The following is a 17,690-nucleotide window of genomic DNA, read 5'->3' on the forward strand; positions in this document are numbered from 1 at the left end:
AGAGCGCGACCCATACCTGTCACCACACAATCTGCATGTGCTTGCACATAGCTCACGCCACCACTGCCCCGTAAAATAAGCCAACGCAGTGTTCCTACACACGAGATTAGTTCAGAGCTTCGAAAAGTGAGCGATTAAGGCAAGGCAGTCCCTTCAGTGAGACTAACTATTGTACGGCTGGTGCTAGTCACCAGAATGAAAAAGCCTTAACAGCACCCGCTATGAAAGCTGTGTGCAAGGCTTTACCACTGCACTCGGTAAACACACAACACCTACACAATTTTTTTTTTTTCGAACCAACTTTTAATTTTATTATTTATAACAGCGCTGCAGCATGCTCTTCCAAGGTTTGCTTCCCCTCCCAAGGTTTGCTTCCCCAAATCCGGTTCCTTGCCCGGTGCCTTTCTAATCTCTGGCTAGTGTTGTCTGCTGTGTGTGCGTTCAATGTGTGTCTGGCACGCTTGTGTGTCTGTCTGTGTGTGTATATATATATTTATAATATATATAAACGGGTTCCTTCTGCTCCCCTCCCCCTACTTTGGGGGGCTTGCTGCGCCACCCGAGAGCTTGTCGGGATGGCAGCGGCTACTTGTGGAAGGGACCGCGGGACCAAATCACGTCTGGGGATGTGTCCAGCTTTGCCAAGGCTGCAAAGAAGTGCCACCATTAATAGAGTGAATACTCGAACACAGAAATTCAGTACGACACCCAAACAACTTGCTCACTTTGAAAGGTTAAGTATTTTGCTGTCAAGGGTGATGGGTGGAATGTTATAAAAATGTAAAGATATTACTTTAGGAATTATTTATAGCACTGAAAAAACTGCACATCTGACTGGTTCAATTTTTACTTGTGTTTGGCTTTCGTTTAATGCAAAATTTATTTACTTTGCTAAAACTTTGTTTAAACGTTTGTTTATAATATAGGTTTCTCAATGGAATATTTGAACCTGGGAATGCCACATTAATATGAGCATTTTTCTGGAAATAACAGTCTTTGACACTGACAGTCAATGTGTTGCCGCAACATTACGACCACACAAATCCACAGTTAACAGTTGATAGATGTGGCTAACTAGTGTAAGTTTGATTACAATTGCCCAAACAGCTCTGCAACAAAGGCATGTGTTCAGCTGCATGCTGCATTGCTGTTTATCTCTCAGAGCAATTTCTCATATACCAATGACTTGTGGCACAAGTAAACACGGATTTTTCTTTTACCTGGTTTTACCTAGATTACCGGTTGGGGAAGGTGGAGGGGCCAGGGGGAATGCAGGAGGAAAGCAAACTAACAAACTTGGAGGGTACTTGGGCTTCGTTTTCAAGAGTGCAACGCGATAGCATAATCGGGCCCCATCTTCATTACTGTAAAAACCAGAGGTCGAATTAGTCAGCCAATCAAAATTCTATGTGGTCGACAAAACATGGTGACGCAGCAATGCCTGCTGAGCCATAATTGATCGCGGTTTGCAGCATCAAACCATTTCGACTGCAGTGTCGTCACACACAAACTGTGACAACCATCCTACGCTACTGTATGCAAAGTTGATGTGGTGGCTATACAAGGCAACAAAATGAAGGAGCCTTCACTACGTACACCCACATGCATTGCCCAGAATCGACAAACCCCGGACGAGGGCACCATCTCCCGGAAACTTCCAGAAGGTGGCACAGGTACCATTTGTACACCTCTCATATTCCTCCACTGGGGTAAGAATGAAGTCAGCTTTTGAAATTCAAGCAGTACACGAGCTATATAAATACTCTAATTGGTATGCCATTAACTGTGATACTCACTACTTTTCCATATTATGAACTGCCCTCAAGTTGGCATAAAAGAGTCAATTCAGTTTTTGTGAATGAGTCATTAATTTAAGCTGTAACAAAGAAAAAAGCTGCATTGTCTTCAAATGGATAGACAAAAAGGCCACAACGCATGATTAGACTTTAGTGGAGATGAGCCTGAATTGCTCACAAATATGCTCACATTTCTTTACATGTGCAATATACTATTCGAACTATTGCGTTCGAAATTATTCGAGCGAATTCCTATTTGCTTTGAATTCACTAAAACTCACTATTAGTACATCCCTAGTTAGTGGAAACCACAGGTGCACTACTAATATAGGCCTTCCGATCATACAGCCAGTTGATGTGGTCACAAGCACTTGTTAGCGCATAACGGTTGATGTAAGTAAGTGACAATAATTTAGTGCCTACAGCTAGTTATACAACAAACTTTTGCCTAAGGCTGTTACACAAAGCCACATGGGTGTCGGCAACAATTTCACATTGTAACTTGTGCAGTAACTCTTTGGAAGAACGAACTAGTTCAACTAAGCATGCATGAGCTTGTCACAAGAACAAAAGAAGGTAGTACAGTAGAAAGATATTTAAAGCACGTTGGATAGTGGAAGCTTTTAAGGTAATAGGCAGCAAAAGAAAACAGCATGCATTACAATGGACAACAGGTATAATTTACAGAAAGGGTGAACATACCAACTTGGCAGTGGAAACATGGGCGTGATGAGGTGGCTGCTGCTGTGGGTGGTGGGTGTGGTGGCCAGCGTGGTGGTGCAGAGAGTCTCCTGGCGCACCACTCATTAGCTTGTGTGGGGACCAGGGTGTTGCGTCCTGCCAAAAGAACAGAAAGCTCTGACTAAGAGCTATAAATAAAGCTGGCAAATTTAAAACCGGCTGTTGAATTGAAGTGGCCAACAACAGCCAACATGAGAGGCAAGCATATATTCCTAACTAAAAAATTCATTAGCTTTACATGTGGTTTGTTTTGGCTTTTTGTTCTATACCCACAAAATTCAATTTAAATAGATTTTATTACAATATTATCAAACAATACAAAAAGCATTATAATGCTGCTTATTTTCCAACTCTATTACAATATTATCAAACAATACAAAAAGCATTATAACGCTGCTTATTTTCCAACCACAAAGCTAAAACACAGATGAACCTAGATAACAAACCTCAACAAAATAAAACTCTCAGTACAAATGTCTAGATACATTAGTGTACTCATTTCAGAGCACCAGGTCCATAGAAGACCACATATTTTAAGCCCCAATATAATGAAGCTTCACACTGTTGCTGCAAAGGAAGACCAGGGAAATGAACTTAAGTTAGTGCAAGCATATTAGAGCAGGCAGTGCACAAATACAAAACAGAAAAACTTGCAACATATACAAAAGACAAGTGCTAACTTGAAACTAAATTTTATTTCAAGATTTTAAGAGGATTCTCAATGTAATTGATTGTAGATGCTTATCCAATTTTGTCAGGTGAAACTAACCAAACACTTGAACGAGAAACTAATTGCATTTCACAGCAGAAACAAGTGCATGCTGTGGCCTGCTAATAAGAATAAAACTAGGTCACCTTTGGTATCTTCACAATGAATTCTTTGCTTAGAGGCTGGGTAATAGATGCCTATTACATCAGTCAGCACAAACAATGCTTATTCAAATCAATCCCTGGATTGCTGATTATAGCATTTTGTATTCGGTTATCATGCATATAGATTTCCCTAGAGGTTAGTGCATAAAAGAACGAACTTGGAGCAGTATGAAATAGGCTTACATTTTGAAAAAAAAAAAAAAAAATACAAACCATTCAACACCCCCAAATCGTGCAGAGTGGATATGAGCACCGATATTTCCGTAGAAGTAGTGTTTTGAAGCACCTCACTCGGGAAGCAATGATAAACTCCAGATTAGCATTTGCCACACCTGTCAAATCCTTTCACAGACTTTGAGAATTCAGATGCGGATATCTGCCAAGTGGTAACCTTGAGATTCAGGAGATCAGTTGAATTATGAAGTAGGAGTGGCAAAAAAATGGCGCACAGTTTTGTTTCATTTTGTATGGCTGCAGAAATGTGTGGGAATCTGAGGCGCGCCTGCGACCATTTCTCGGGCATTCTGCCGCACTGCCGCACCCTTATGCTTTTCCTGCTCTGGTAACGGCACGTAGCTATAGATGGTGCCACGTGTTACGTGCGCGCCGAGGGAGCTCTCTCTTCTCTGTGGTCTGCGCCGGGTAAGCACGTGTTTCCTTCGTCCGCGTCCCCTTTGGGAATCGCCGGACTGTAGCCTGCCTGGGGTGGCCTTGGCACCTCGGCAGGCATGTTTACTTGAGTGCTAGCTTCGGTACGGTACGCTAAGCCCACAGCGGTGCCTAGTGCTTGAAGTGGTCGTACCACACCGAGCCGCACTCGCCGTAGGCCTACGCGGACGAAATTTGCCCTAACACTCGCGACCAGGCCCAGTGGCCATCGTGAGAGTGCGCAGCATAGCCGCGAGGGACCTTTTCCCGACCGGCGTGTCAAAGCTCGCCATTACCTGCTGCAACGTGCTCGCGGTTTCCCCTTATCATGAACGTCCGCGTGCGGGAGCCTTTGCTCTCCGCATCCCGGGACAGACGTTGTACTGTTGCTCGGGGTGCCGCCAAAAGCAATAAAGTGTTGGTGTATTTCTGTACCCTGTCTGTTTGCCGTGGGGCGCTACACGCGAGTAGGTGACGGAGTCACAGCCCTGTGGCTCGCTAAGCGTGAACCCGCGGTGATCATCCGCTACAGTGAGTAGCCGGGTCACCATACAGGCCCCCAACAGTGCTCCAAATGATGGCCAGTAGCTTTTTTAGATGTCAGCAATCATATTAGTACTGACAGTCATGTTCCGTATACACGCATGAGTAATTGAACAAACTGTGCTGTGTCATGAACGTCCGCGTGCGGGAGCCTTTGCTCTCCGCATCCCGGGACAGACGTTGTACTGTTGCTCGGGGTGCCACCAAAAGTTGGTGTATTCTGTACCCTGTCTGTTTGCGGCGGTGCGCTACACGCGAGTAGGTGACGGAGTCACAGCCCTGTGGCCCGCTAAGCGTGAACCCGCGGTGATCATCCGCTACAGTGAGTAGCGCGGTCACTATACTGGCCCCCAACAGTGCTCCAAATGATGGGCAGTAGTTTTTTTAGATGTCAGCAATCATATTAGAACTGACAATCATGTTCCGTATACACGCATGAGTAATTGAACAAACTGTGCTGTGTCCTGTAACTAGTGCTAACAGCCCCTCCCATATCTTAAAATGCTTTTCCGCAGGCTACCGGTTTACTGTGAAAAGGTGGCTTAAGTGGCGTCCTGCATGGGTTAGCACAAGGCCAAGAAATTTCCGAACCCCCCCCCCCTTTATTTTCATGATGGGCTTGGGTTTAGAGCCCAGCTTCTCGGCTCGCTTAGAAGGCATGTTTGACTAGATGAAGTGACAATGGCACGCGCCCAGGCAACGGATATGTACCAAATGTGCCGTTACTATGGCAACTAACGAGGTCACCAGCAACAGCGGCATTCACTGAACACCGAGTTTGTTCAAGTGCAGTAACTGGCATACGCTTCAAGTTTTAGTTTTTAACATGCAATAGCCGCACTGACCACACTACACGGCTCACATTAACCCCTCGAAACATCGAAACTTCTTAGCCAAATTCACCACTCCCCCTGTCCCCCCCCCCCCGTTTTTTTGTGGAATGTTTTTTGGAATGTTTTTTTTTGTGCTTGTTTTTTGTGGAATTTCTTGTTTTTTGTCGAATGCAGACGCAGCGTTGCGCTTGGTTTGACGAGCCACCACAAGCACTTTTTTTTTTTTTTTTGCAAAGATGAACTTGCCTAAAGCGACATTTCGGGCAGTCAAGTCAAGTTTATTAAATAGTTCAGTTGAGTTACATGGTTAGCGTTATTACAGCAGGAGGTCCCTAATATTCAGAGAAACTGACAGGGGGACCTCCTATGGCTACATGGATGGGGTAATTACAAAAAATACAGCAATAGTATACGAACTTGTGAGTAATAATTGGCAGTGTCACTGACAATGGCTTTTTTTTCCCCCGACTACAAAATTGCTCACAGCCTCTCTAACTCGTCAAATACTAATATTGAGTCAGTAGATAGGAATTCCAATAAAGTATCTTTCGATGTAGGTTGGCTTTCTGTAAAGAAGGAATTATGCTATTATAGCATTTTTCATGAAAACAACCGAGAATGGAAGAAATCTAGCCTATTAATATCTGAAAATTATCTGTTCAAGCCAAGGTAACAAAACTAAGGTAACAAAAGACCATTTGTGTCTTCACAACACAAACTCGGCCTGAGATTCTGCTGCATCAGTGCAGCCAATAAAGTAAGATGTGAAATATGTCATGTTTCTGGAAAAAAAAAAAAAACAGCATTCGGATTCTACAATTGCCTATATTTTAAGCGTCTAATCTTGAATAAAGAGGCCTGTTAAAAAAATTTCTGCATAAAGTAAGAAATCCCCATCAGGCTGAACAAGTAGAGCAGTAGCAGCAGCAGCAGCAACAACAAAAATGGGCAATGTCACAATTATAATCAGAATAACCACTTTAAAACAAAACTAAATATGAATCCAAAGAGATGGTAGCGCTCCATCATCTGTTTGGCTATCGTCTCCCACACACTATCCTTCAGTCGCCGAGTTATGCAGGAGAGAAGGCTACAATGTGGCCAGAGACCCACCCGAAATTCCGCTACATCCCCCGCAGCACGGGGATCGTTTGACCGGTCGGAGAAACAATCCCCGCCTCCCCCGAGGGAGCCGCGAGGAGAGCGCGTCGACACACTAACCCGTGACGTCGTCGTCACATGATGCACCATCCTCGCCTCTCCTCCAGAGAGTTCTCCCTCATGTGAATCCCGCTTATAGAGGGAAAAAAAATTCCTCTCCGCGGTTAGTCTGCAGAAAAGGACGGCCCGACTAACTACGATGTCTCAAATTCTCCCAATCTGCTCGGCCATTAGTCTCAGTCGCGTGTGTAAACAGTACGGTGTAAGATATAAACAATTTGTATCTTACACCGCGCTAGAGGGTAAGGGCACGCTCTGGGCGCCTTTTGATACCTTTGTTTTTTTCATTGCTAGCGCCTGTTCAGGGGGAATGGTCACCGCGGTGGCTTGATGCTATCGTCTGGATGCGGCGAAGCTCACCTCTAATAGCGCTTGTTTGTGAGGGGGAAAAAAAGGCTGTATTACGAATTATACGATTCCCGACAATGTATGTCGCAGAGAAATACGTGGTCATAGGCCCACCGCAATGTGTCAGCGTCTGGGTGCGTGAAGGAGCGCCCATGACTACCGCGAGACCGAACCCTGAACCACACCAAACTGCATCCCAGATTGTTATCACTGTGTGGAAGCTTCGGAGGCGAGCCGCATGGCGCCGCCTGCATGGCTGAAATGACTAAATGTCGTTATATTGGTGTCACACGGCACTTTTCATTGTAATCAGGACCAATCTAGATGAGCTCCCTCGGGATCAGCCGCAGCTGCAAGGTCACCTTTAATCGAGATCATGCCAGCCCACGATCTGCATATGACAATTTGGCTCTGTGATGTACAGGTATCCTGAAGGAGTACGGCCACTAGCGTGGGTCCGGTCTTAGCGAACTGCAGGGCACGCGTTAACTGTCGCCGTGGTTAGAACACAGTACTGCTCAAGCTCGCAACCCTTTGTTGTCTGCGGCAACACCAAAACGCAGTACAGAGCCGTTGCATAGGCGCGATGGGAAAGCAAATGGGCTTATCCACGCCATGGGCGAGAAGTACTACACAGGGATGCGGCGAACACATCTCCGTGGTAAAAGTGATTCAAGGAGACACCGGGACAAAGGCCCGGTTGCTCGAGTGAGGGCAAAGGTGCTCGCGTTGGCTTTGGAGAGATACGGGTCGGCGCAGCCTGGCCACGCACTAGGACACCGCACCACCCTTCGGCCTAGCCTTCGCAAGGGGCAACAAAAGGTGAGCGTTCGCCACTGGCGCTTCGCGCCCGTGGCGAAGTCCGATGAGCTCCAAACAATAGGAGTCGACGGACAGAAAAGAGATGCGTGCTCACCCTCAGTTGTCCCGAAGAGATCGGACTCGCTCCAGAAGCACGCGCGCGGCGCCACAGTAAACATCCGCTACCAGGTGAGAGGGATTAAACGTCACCTTTCGCTCCCCCAGCGCAGCAGGCAGCGCAAGAGGGGAGTCAGGTCGGGACATGAGAGCGGCAGAAAAGGGGGCAAAGCCCGCGCAAAGGCAGCAGGCCAGCCTCAATTCCCACACCCCCATCTCCTAAATTTGCCCTTTATCGGTCTGCAAAAGCAGCTGCTATGAGCAACAGCTAACCTCATTCCAGCCCTGTAAACTGCTGCTAAAAAAATTATGATAAAGGATGTGGGGTCCCGGCGAGGCGAACGAGCGCATCGCCGCGCTACGCTCCTGGAGTGAACGGACACAGTTGACACGATCGGTACCCAGCACACGACATACATACATTTATTAACTAATTTAGACGACGATATCGTCCGCCGAATGATACACCAATTTCAACTAACACGCTACCATACAAACAACATAACCCAGTGACACACTAAACACACAATAACATGATAAACACACACTAACACACTCAACACACTAGCACATACCCAAGACGGCGTCGCCAACGCCTGACTTTCCACGTGGGACCCCGGCGCGAAGCCCGCGGTGCCGAGCACCGGGGACCCGCGCTACAGACAACCGTTCGCGGCAGCCGCCACGCGCAGAAGAGCTCGCTCAACGCTCGCCCACCACCAAGGCCCGCCTTCCGCCAGGGGCCACCACCGGCGCTGCCACTCTACCAACAGTGGTACTCAGAGCGAACACAACGCCATCTATCGCCCGGTGGTGGTCACCACCGAAATAACGCCCTGGGGCGAGACACGTGCGCCACGCGGCGCAGACAACTTTACAGGGGGGGGTGTCAGCACCCCCACATTCCCCCAACCTTAAATCAAACCATATCCCGAAATCAGAAATTAGCTACACAAGCTTTAACAAAAAAAATGATATCGCACGACCATAATGTCCTTGCACCACGACACCGCCGCTGGTCGACACTGCTGCACTCTCCGGCTAGACTTCACCTCAGTACCGGCCCCGCAACAGCAACGGTGCCGTCGGCGCGACGATCTGTCGCTAGCGCCGACACGTCTTCCAGTTGCGACCAGCACTCGCGAGGGCGCCGGACTGCAGGCAGTTGCGCAGGTCCCAGGCATCTCCATCGCCCGACCTCACGACCGCACTCCTGGCCAACGACGCTGACGATGCGCAGGACAGCCGGCCGTGGATGACAGCCCTCCCGCTGAATACATCGACAAAAAACAAAACTCGAAAGAAACAAAGGAGCGCGGCCCAGGGGAGGGAGCTTCAGGCTTTTCGGCCACGTGGTACGGTGGTCAGTACTGCTAGCTAATACATCGGTGGCGGCCGAGACGCCCATGAAAATAAAACAAAAATCACTTTTCCTAATCCTTGCATCGCAAGATAAAAAAAAAAAAGTGAGGGAAGCAAAGCGCAACACCTCAACGCTACGATCCACCTAGTTGTGCCACGTGCGACAGGCGGCTGCGCAGAGCCTTAGGCCTAATGAGTCGCTCGGCAACAACCGGCATCCACCCAGCACCCAGCCTAGGCGCAGAAGAGGCAGCCGCGAGGAGACGTCCACTCTGTAAGGTGGCCCTATCGCTCGCCGCACACAGCAGCTTACCGAGCGATCGGCGTCCACCGCCCCGGGCGGTGTCACGACGCCCCGGCGTCGAGCCGCAATACAAGTCAGCAACGACGCCCGGCTCCCTGAGCCCAAAGAGATAGAAGAAGCTATTTACAGAAAATCGGACCACCCACGAGGCTTCCGTACTCACTCGCTTCGGGCCTGGCCTACAAACCACGTGCTCTAGGCCTTGCTTACCCCAGGATGCGGACCGCATGGCTCTCGTCCTAATTCAACAACGTTTTTAAAAACTAACAACAAAAAAAATAAGAACACTTGCGAGCAAAAAAAAAAAATAGAAAGTCAACCTGCCGACAAATTGAAACACGTTACAAAATCAATCCCCTCGCTTCTCAACAAAGCACACCACCGACGCTAGCAAAGAAGTCCCCCCTAGGCCTACTCTACTCCGGCTCTAACAAAATCCCTGTACCGAACCGCAAAAACTGTCGTCCGATACTCCAAGAGCTCCACGTTGGGCAGCCAGTGTGGGGTCCCGGCGAGGCGAATGCGCGCACCGCCACGCCATGCTCTTGGAGTGACGGACACAGTGAACACGGTCGGAACAATGCACACAACATACATACATTTATTAACTAATTTAGACGACGATATCGTCTGCCGAATTATACACGAATTTCCATTAACACGCTACCATACAAACAACATAACGCAGGGACACACTAAACACACAATAACATGATAAACCCACACTAACACACCCAACACACTAGCACATACCCAAGGCGGCGTCGCCAACGCCTGACTTTCCACGTGGGACCCCGGCGCGAAGCCCGCGGTGCCGAGCACCGGGGACCCGCGCTACAGACAACCGTTCGCGGCAGCCGCCACGCGCAGAAGGGCTCGCTCAACGCTCGCCCACCACCAAGGCCCGCCTTCCGCCAGGGGCCACCACTGCCACTCTACCAACAGTGGTACTCAGAGCGAACACAACGCCATCTATCGCCCGGTGGTGGTCACCACCGAAATAACGCCCTGGGGCGAGACACGTGCGCCTCGCGGCGCAGACAACTTTACAGGGGGGGTGTCAGCACCCCCACAAGGAGAAAACATTAATAAAACACATGACACTATAAAAAAATGTTTCTGAAAGGGAACACAGGGAAGTAAGGTTAGTGTTCGTAGTGCTAGTCGAGATAGCGTCCACCTCGCGAAGGGGCAGAAGAGCGTGACAATGTCTGTTAGGTGTGATGCCCGTGTGCGAGGTCAGAGGCACGGAAGGCGCTCAGCTGATGGCCCGTGGCTCACGATGACGATTCGTCTGCGAGTCCGACAAACGCCGCTTCAATGGTGGTTCGGAAGCCCTGCATTTTTGGCTCGATGATGGAGCTGAAACGTTGTGGGAAGCCGGGCCTCGCCGTGGATCAGGGAGGCCGAACCGGAATCACCTGCGAGGTGCCCTGGCGTTGGCCGGCCGCATATAGCCGCTGGCCTTGCGCAGGAGCCATGGTGGAAAAGGCAGCAGGGCTTTTCGGTGACGACCGAGAGCAGAGCACAGCTGCATTGTCTGACGTCACTGGATCAGGGCCCCGAAGTGTCCACGTCGATGGGTCGAAACCACGACGCGCACTGTTCACGGGCACGCAGAGAAGCGCCACGCGCATGCACACCCACTGAAGCATGCATACACACACACACACACACACACACACACACACACACACACACACGCACACACACACACACACACACACACACACACACACACACACACACCGCCGATGGCTGCACAAGCAAAGGCGTAAAGCGTCCTTCGTCCCTCTCTCCATGCATAAGCTCAATGTTGAAGGTCACAACTTCCTTTGCCGGTAAAATAAACACGGAAGAAAAAGTTATAGAGCGAAAATTACACTCAATATCTGGCCAAAAGAACATAAAAACATAAATACAAATGAACACTTCATATTACACAAAAGAAACATAAAATACACAAGAACACTTTAAAAAAAAAAAAAAACATTGGCAGCAATCTGGGCAGGGTCTACTTCTTTACGAGAACAGGCCATAGAGAAGCTAACCGATACTGAGCCTAGACAATAAACTGAGGGTCTTCGGTTGCGGAGAAGTCCGCCGTCCGGCGCGAAATCACAGACGTGACCGCTTCTTCAAATTATACCGGTGCGGAGTTCCAATGCGGTATGCCGCCTCGGGTGTGCCCCATTGCTTGCGCGAAGTGCCGCTGGGCGCTGGTGCGAACTCGTCAGACCATGACAAAGGGGCTTGAGGTCCGCGATGTGGGCACGGCTGAGTTTTCCCAAAAGGGGATCTTTCAGCAGGTATACGCCACAGACACTCACTGACAATCGGTTCAGAAGACCGGCGGCTTGCCAACCCTTGGTTCAATCATTTGTCAGACGTGGCAGGCACGAAATAGCGATAAATGTCAAGCTTCGTGCCAGGCCAGATCACCGCGTTGCTCAGTTTGCAAAAACTTTCGAGCCACTCAGGTGACCAGCCACGAGTTTGTAGTGAGAGGATCGCAACAGTGCAGCTCTCCGACTTTTTGGGCATACCCACCTTAAGGGGGGAGGTGGGAATCGAAAGTGAAATTCTTTAGTTTTTGTCGTAGAGCAATGAAATTTGGCATGCTTACTGGAAACTGCGCTAAATGATAAATGACAAAGTTTCATTCAGCTATCTCCAGTAGTTCTGGCATTATAAATTTTTTTATCCATCAGTGTACTACCAAACTTGCCCAAAGCCTGGTGTGACAAAAAAACATGGTAGAAGCCTATAGTTGCTCTTATATTTTAGCCATTGGGATGGTTGATGTCGTGACATTCTGCAAATATTTTTATGACTCTGTTTTTATTTTACAGAGAACATTGTATACATGCTTGTAAATGTGGTCGTTATCATAATGTGAAATTAGCTAAGGAGTAAAAATACTGAGGTAGTAATTAACAAATATGAAAACGTCACGACATAGAAAATTCACTGAGGAACACAATGCAAAAAACCACATGAAAATCCGTCAAGCCATAGTCATGCAAGCATCGTGGCAAGCTGGACAGTCGGGTCAAAACACGTTTCTGAGAAAACTGGCGTTAAAGTTGAATAGTCAGTAAAGGTCCATCAAAATGCCCCGGGACTGTAATACTTTGTGTCTTTGCTTGCGAGGGTCTTCTTACGTCCTTTCTCTTTCATTTTTTCTGCACTGCGTGCTTTTCGTTTTCTTTGCTGGTCTTTTTCTTCAGCTCTTTGAAGGGCGAGGCTAGCAGGTTTGATGCCCACGGACTTGCACATTTCAGTGTAGGCTCGCAAATTCCCAAAATTGTAGCGTGCAACTGCTTCATGTACTGTTGTCTCCACTGCGAACAATGAAGCGTGTTGGTCCTTTGAAGTCAGTGACCAAATAACTGAATGCAAGCTTTCCGCCGCATTCTGAGTTTTGGTGCCTTTGCATCGCTCCAACAGTTGCGGGTCAGAGAGACGTTGGTATACAGGCAGCAGAGCCTCCGCTACACGTTTCGACAGGTTATACCTGTGAGGTGGTGCTGGCTCCATTTTGGCCTGTGCTGAACGATGTTTGCACCAGCTATCAGGGCCAGGTGGGCAGAGCTCATGATGAGGCTCGTCGTCGGTGGACGTGACGTGATAAAAAGTGGCCATCACGGCCCTTTGCATGTCAGGGACACTTGTGTGTTTTCGCAAGGCTAACCCGTAGTAGCTGGTCAGTTTTTTAATCAACTCCTGCGTCAGTCCACCTCTCCCACCCAATGGCTCCCCTTTCTTAGCTCTTGTCACCAGTGTGCGGAGAGCGGTGCCCATTCTCTTCTGCACATGGTTCATGCAGTCTTCTTTGGTCAGTGGTATGAAGCCGTACACCTCATCTTTGCACAGAGCAAGATAGGTTCGGCTGTCACCATCACATATAATGTTGGTGTAGCGGAGGCCATACCTGCTGACAGAGCGCCTGAAAAGTGTCAGAGCAGCCTCCACTTCCATCTGTCCGGAGCCAACATCAGTATTCTTCTGACATTGATGTTTCTCAGCCCAAGTGACGAAGTTGGGGTCGCTCTCTGCTGGTTGTTGACAACACCCAAGACAGAAGTTGGAAAGGACTGTGCAATCCAGCACAAGCCCCGTGTAAAACTCAATAATACATCCTACCCCAATGTGTGAGCTGTGGCCTCTTGTAAGCCACGTGCCGTCATACACAACTGTGATGTTGTTTGGGCTTGATGGCTGCATCTTACTGTACACGTCTTTTACCGCAAGCACAGCATCTGCAAAGATGTTTTGTGCAGCTTCCTCTGCTCCTGGTTTGAATGTTTTTTTTAGGTGTTCCTGATAGGTTTTTTGATGAATGCCCCGATGAGAGACATTCATTGTAGCCCAGAAGTCATTCAGGGCAGTGGGCCCTTTTCCAATGGACTTGATTGCTTGCATGGCTCTTAGGTTGACTTCAAAAGCCCTTCCTTCGGATTTTCTACTGGATGACCAAGGTGAATGAATAGGGCCACAGGAAGCACACAAAAGTACCAGTTTTACTGCCAGGCCCAATTTTGTCCCATGCTGCACTGACAAAGTCTTCTTACAACATTTTGGGCAGAGTGCAGGTCCTATTAGGGAATTCATGGCAGAAACCTGAATTAGGGTGAACTCATTCTCTTTTGTTGCCGATGTTTGCTCCGTTTGCTGCGCGAACCCGAACTTCCGCTCTGTTGCTGACACCTCGCGAAGTGCATCGCGGACACTGCTGGCTTGCTTCTCGGCGCCTTCCGAGGACACGAAACAAGGTTCCAGGTGTATTTGAACGGTGCGCTTCCGCTGAGGCAAACGATCGCCGACATCCTGGACAGCTGGCACCACGTCGTCGTCCGCCGCCGCGAAAACGAAACTTTTCTCGCGTTCACACCGCACCGTGATGCCGCGGCTAGTTGATGGCCCCGGGTCTTCAGTGTCACTGCCAGGCGTCGATTCACCATCACTTTGAACAGCCGGCACCGCATCGTCACCCGCCGCAGCGAAAACGAAACTTCTTTCGCGTTCGGGCCGCACCGCAACGTCGCGGCTAGTTGACGGCCCCGCGTCATAGGCCTCACTGCCGAGCATCGGCAGCGAGCAGGTGTCGGCTTCCGACGACACGTAGCTTGGTGGAGACGCGGTACTCGGTTCGTCTGATTCAATCGCTGCTGACTGCTTCGTTTTCCCAACAGGAGGCTTGCGTTTACGCTTCCCGTAAGCGTACTTCGTCCGGTACTTCGTCCTGCGCTTCCGGTCCACGCGACGATCCATTGCGGGCGCTAAGCCTCGCGCTAGAGAAGAGTTGGCGTATCAGCGACCGTATCGGCGTATCGGCAGGGGATTCGCAAACTATAGTGCGCCAGCGTGTGCGTAGCAGACGTGCGTGCGCGGAGCAGACGACCAGCGCAAGCAAGCGCGTCCCAGCAGCCACTCACAGAGCGCGCTCAGTACCACGTGACAGGAGCGACCAATGGGTGCGCGTCTAAGGCGTCGCGGATGCCTTCGCATTTTTTCTGTTTGTGCGTTTATCTTAGCTCGTAGAGTCGTGGTTTCACCGGGAGAAGTACGGCGGTGAAGCAAGCTTTCCAGTGACACCAAGCTTTCCGCGAGCGGCGGCGAAGGCGCGGAAGTATCGCGCTCGGAAATGGGCCATTTTCGCGCAGATTTCAGCCAGCTTTTTGCGATCCGATTTTTTAAGCTTACTTTGAGATCGTTTTCGGCGGAAATATTTTTAGATATGATAGAAATGGTGATGCAGAATCCAAATCTGCCCTTATCCAAAATTCGTTTTTTTGCGAGAATTTCGCGATTTGATCCCCGCGTCCCCCCTTAAACAGATCCGCAGACTTCTCACCGGTGGCTATATAGTTCAGCAGGAGCTTGTCATGGTCCAGCAAAATGAATCCGCCAGGGACTCAGCGACACACGCCGTTTCAGCCCCCTATTCGCGCCTGCCGCAGAACAAGCAGCGTAACGGCGCTCCGTCTTTTCGAGACAGTCATTAACGGCGCCCGCTGCAGAGCAAGCAGCGTGTACGGCGCTCTACCTTGAGACTTGAAACGGATTACTCTGCTGAGCCTTCAGTAGCTCTTCGTAGCCGAAACCAACTACCATTCCCCCAAAGGGGAGAGTCTGGTATCGCTCCCACTCAGAGGACTGCAGCAACCGCCACGTGCATGACATCACGGGTTCGCTTTTGGCCACGTGCATGACATCACGGGTTCGCTTTTGGCCCCGTGGCTTTCAAAAAGCTCTCCCGCTCGGCCGCTATGCAGGGCGCCGCTTACTTGGATAGCATCCAATGTCGTCCACATGGGGACTCCCCTTCTTTGTCGCTGTTTCGCCCCTGACGCTTGCATGTGCTGAAGGCATCGCGAGCAGTCGCACCGGAATCCAGGCTCTCAGCAGACAACAGGGAGCACGAGATAGCGCGTCAGCTACCACGTTGGTTGTGTGTCAACCCCGAAAGGGGTGAACACACGGACGGGTGCCAAAGGCAGATCTGCTTGAAAAGGCGGCATCTGCTTGAAAAGGTCAGCAGACAAAAATTCCACGAAGCAGGCATGTTGCGACGAGCCCGAATCATGCAGGCAAACTGACTCGCTAAAAGCAGTCAGAAGCTCAGAGCTCTTGATACCACGTTGGGTGCCAGCGTGGTGTACACGTATCCCGAAGGAGTACGGCCACAAGCGCGGGTCCGGTCTTAGCGAGCCGCAGGGCCTGCGTTAACCGCTGCCGTGGCAAAAACACAGTACTTCTCAAGGTCGCAACACTCTATTGTCGGCGGTAACACCAAAATGCAGTACAGACTCCTTTGTAAAGGCACGGTGGGAAAGCAAATAGGCTTATCCACGCCACGGGCGAAAAGTACTACACAGGGGTGCCGTGAGCATGTCTCCGGGGTAAAAGTGATTCACAGAGACACCGGGACAAAGGCCTGGATGCTTGAGCGAGGGCAAAGGCGCTCGCGTTGGCTTCTGAGAGATATGGGTCGGCGCAGCCTGGCCACGCACTAGGACACCGCACCTCTCTTCGGCCTAGCGTTCACAAGGGGCAACAAAAGGTGAGCGTTCGCCGATGGCGCGAAGTGTCGTAAGCGAAGTCTGACGAGCCGACGTCGGGGAAAGAGTCGACGGACGGGGAAAAAGATGCATGCTCACCCTCAGTCGTCCCGGAGAGATCTGACTTGCTCCCGACGCGCAAAACGTCTCGGGAGACTTTGCGCAGGGTGCCACAGTCGACATCCGCTATCGGGTGAGAGGGGTTAAACGTCACTCTTCGCTCTCCCAGCGCGGCAGACAACGGAGGAGGGGAGTCATGGCGGGACATGAGAACGGCAGAAAAGGCAACAAAGCCTGCGCAAAGGCAGCGGGCTAGCCTCAATTTCCACAGCTTTCAGATGGCCCTTTTGCCGACTCATATGCCAAACATGATAGCAATTAGTTTCGACCACGTAACAGCGACCATTGCCGATTGGGATCAAGAAATCTGACCAAGACTGGCACTCATTACCATAAAAAAAATCATGGAGGCCCTAGTGGAATGTCACAATCATGGGCCAACCTGAGGCTGGTGCGGTGCCTCGGCAGCCACCCTGGCAGAAGAGAAAAGCTGTGCAGCACCTCCTAGCATTGCTCCACTTGCTCCGGGAAAGCCGTTGAGGAAAGGTGGGCAGCCACCCAGGCCTCCTGCATTCAGCGTCGCCTGCTGAGGTTGCTGCAAAAGGGAGGAGACCTTGTTGCCATATCTGAACTTGACACAACTGCTATTCATTCTAGCATGCACTATTGAATTATTTATACGGAACCTAAATAAATTATATGTGATCTAGTTGAAATTGCCTATCTTTTATCTGCCCTAGGAAGATTTTTATGCGGAAACAGTAGTTCACAGATTATTACAGCGTTTTTCTGCTTTTGTGTTCTTTTAAAAGCAAATTCACCTGAACCTTCCATGAAAATGAAACTGAAACTACTCTCAACGGAGTCGAGAGTAGGCCTAACCTACGTTACCGCCATGAAGCTTTTGCATAATTTTATAGCTAGCTTTTCTGCAATGCAATTAGGTCAACTAATGGCAGCTGGTCACTTCTGCAAATAG

The 17,690-nt window shown here is 49.7% G+C and overlaps 1 protein-coding gene across 13 annotated transcripts in view; it reads right to left on the bottom strand.

Annotated features, from left to right (window-relative positions):
• Positions 1-280: 280 nt before the first annotated feature.
• Positions 281-17,690, bottom strand: part of mask (multiple ankyrin repeats single KH domain) — a 340,851-nt gene continuing 323,441 nt past the window's right edge. For 10 of the 13 annotated variants that reach the window (XM_075880102.1, XM_075880101.1, XM_075880092.1 and 7 more), the window contains 3 exons: positions 17,154-17,306; positions 2,499-2,633; positions 281-647 (listed from right to left, as the gene is read on the bottom strand). In XM_075880102.1, the coding sequence (XP_075736217.1) occupies positions 615-647; positions 2,499-2,633; positions 17,154-17,306 (321 nt within the window). In that variant the 3' untranslated portion in view covers positions 281-614. The other 3 variants (XM_075880094.1, XM_075880095.1, XM_075880093.1) reach the window with 3 other exon arrangements.

This window comes from Rhipicephalus microplus, chromosome X (assembly GCF_043290135.1).
Source record: "Rhipicephalus microplus isolate Deutch F79 chromosome X, USDA_Rmic, whole genome shotgun sequence".
NCBI lineage: Eukaryota > Metazoa > Arthropoda > Arachnida > Ixodida > Ixodidae > Rhipicephalus > Rhipicephalus microplus.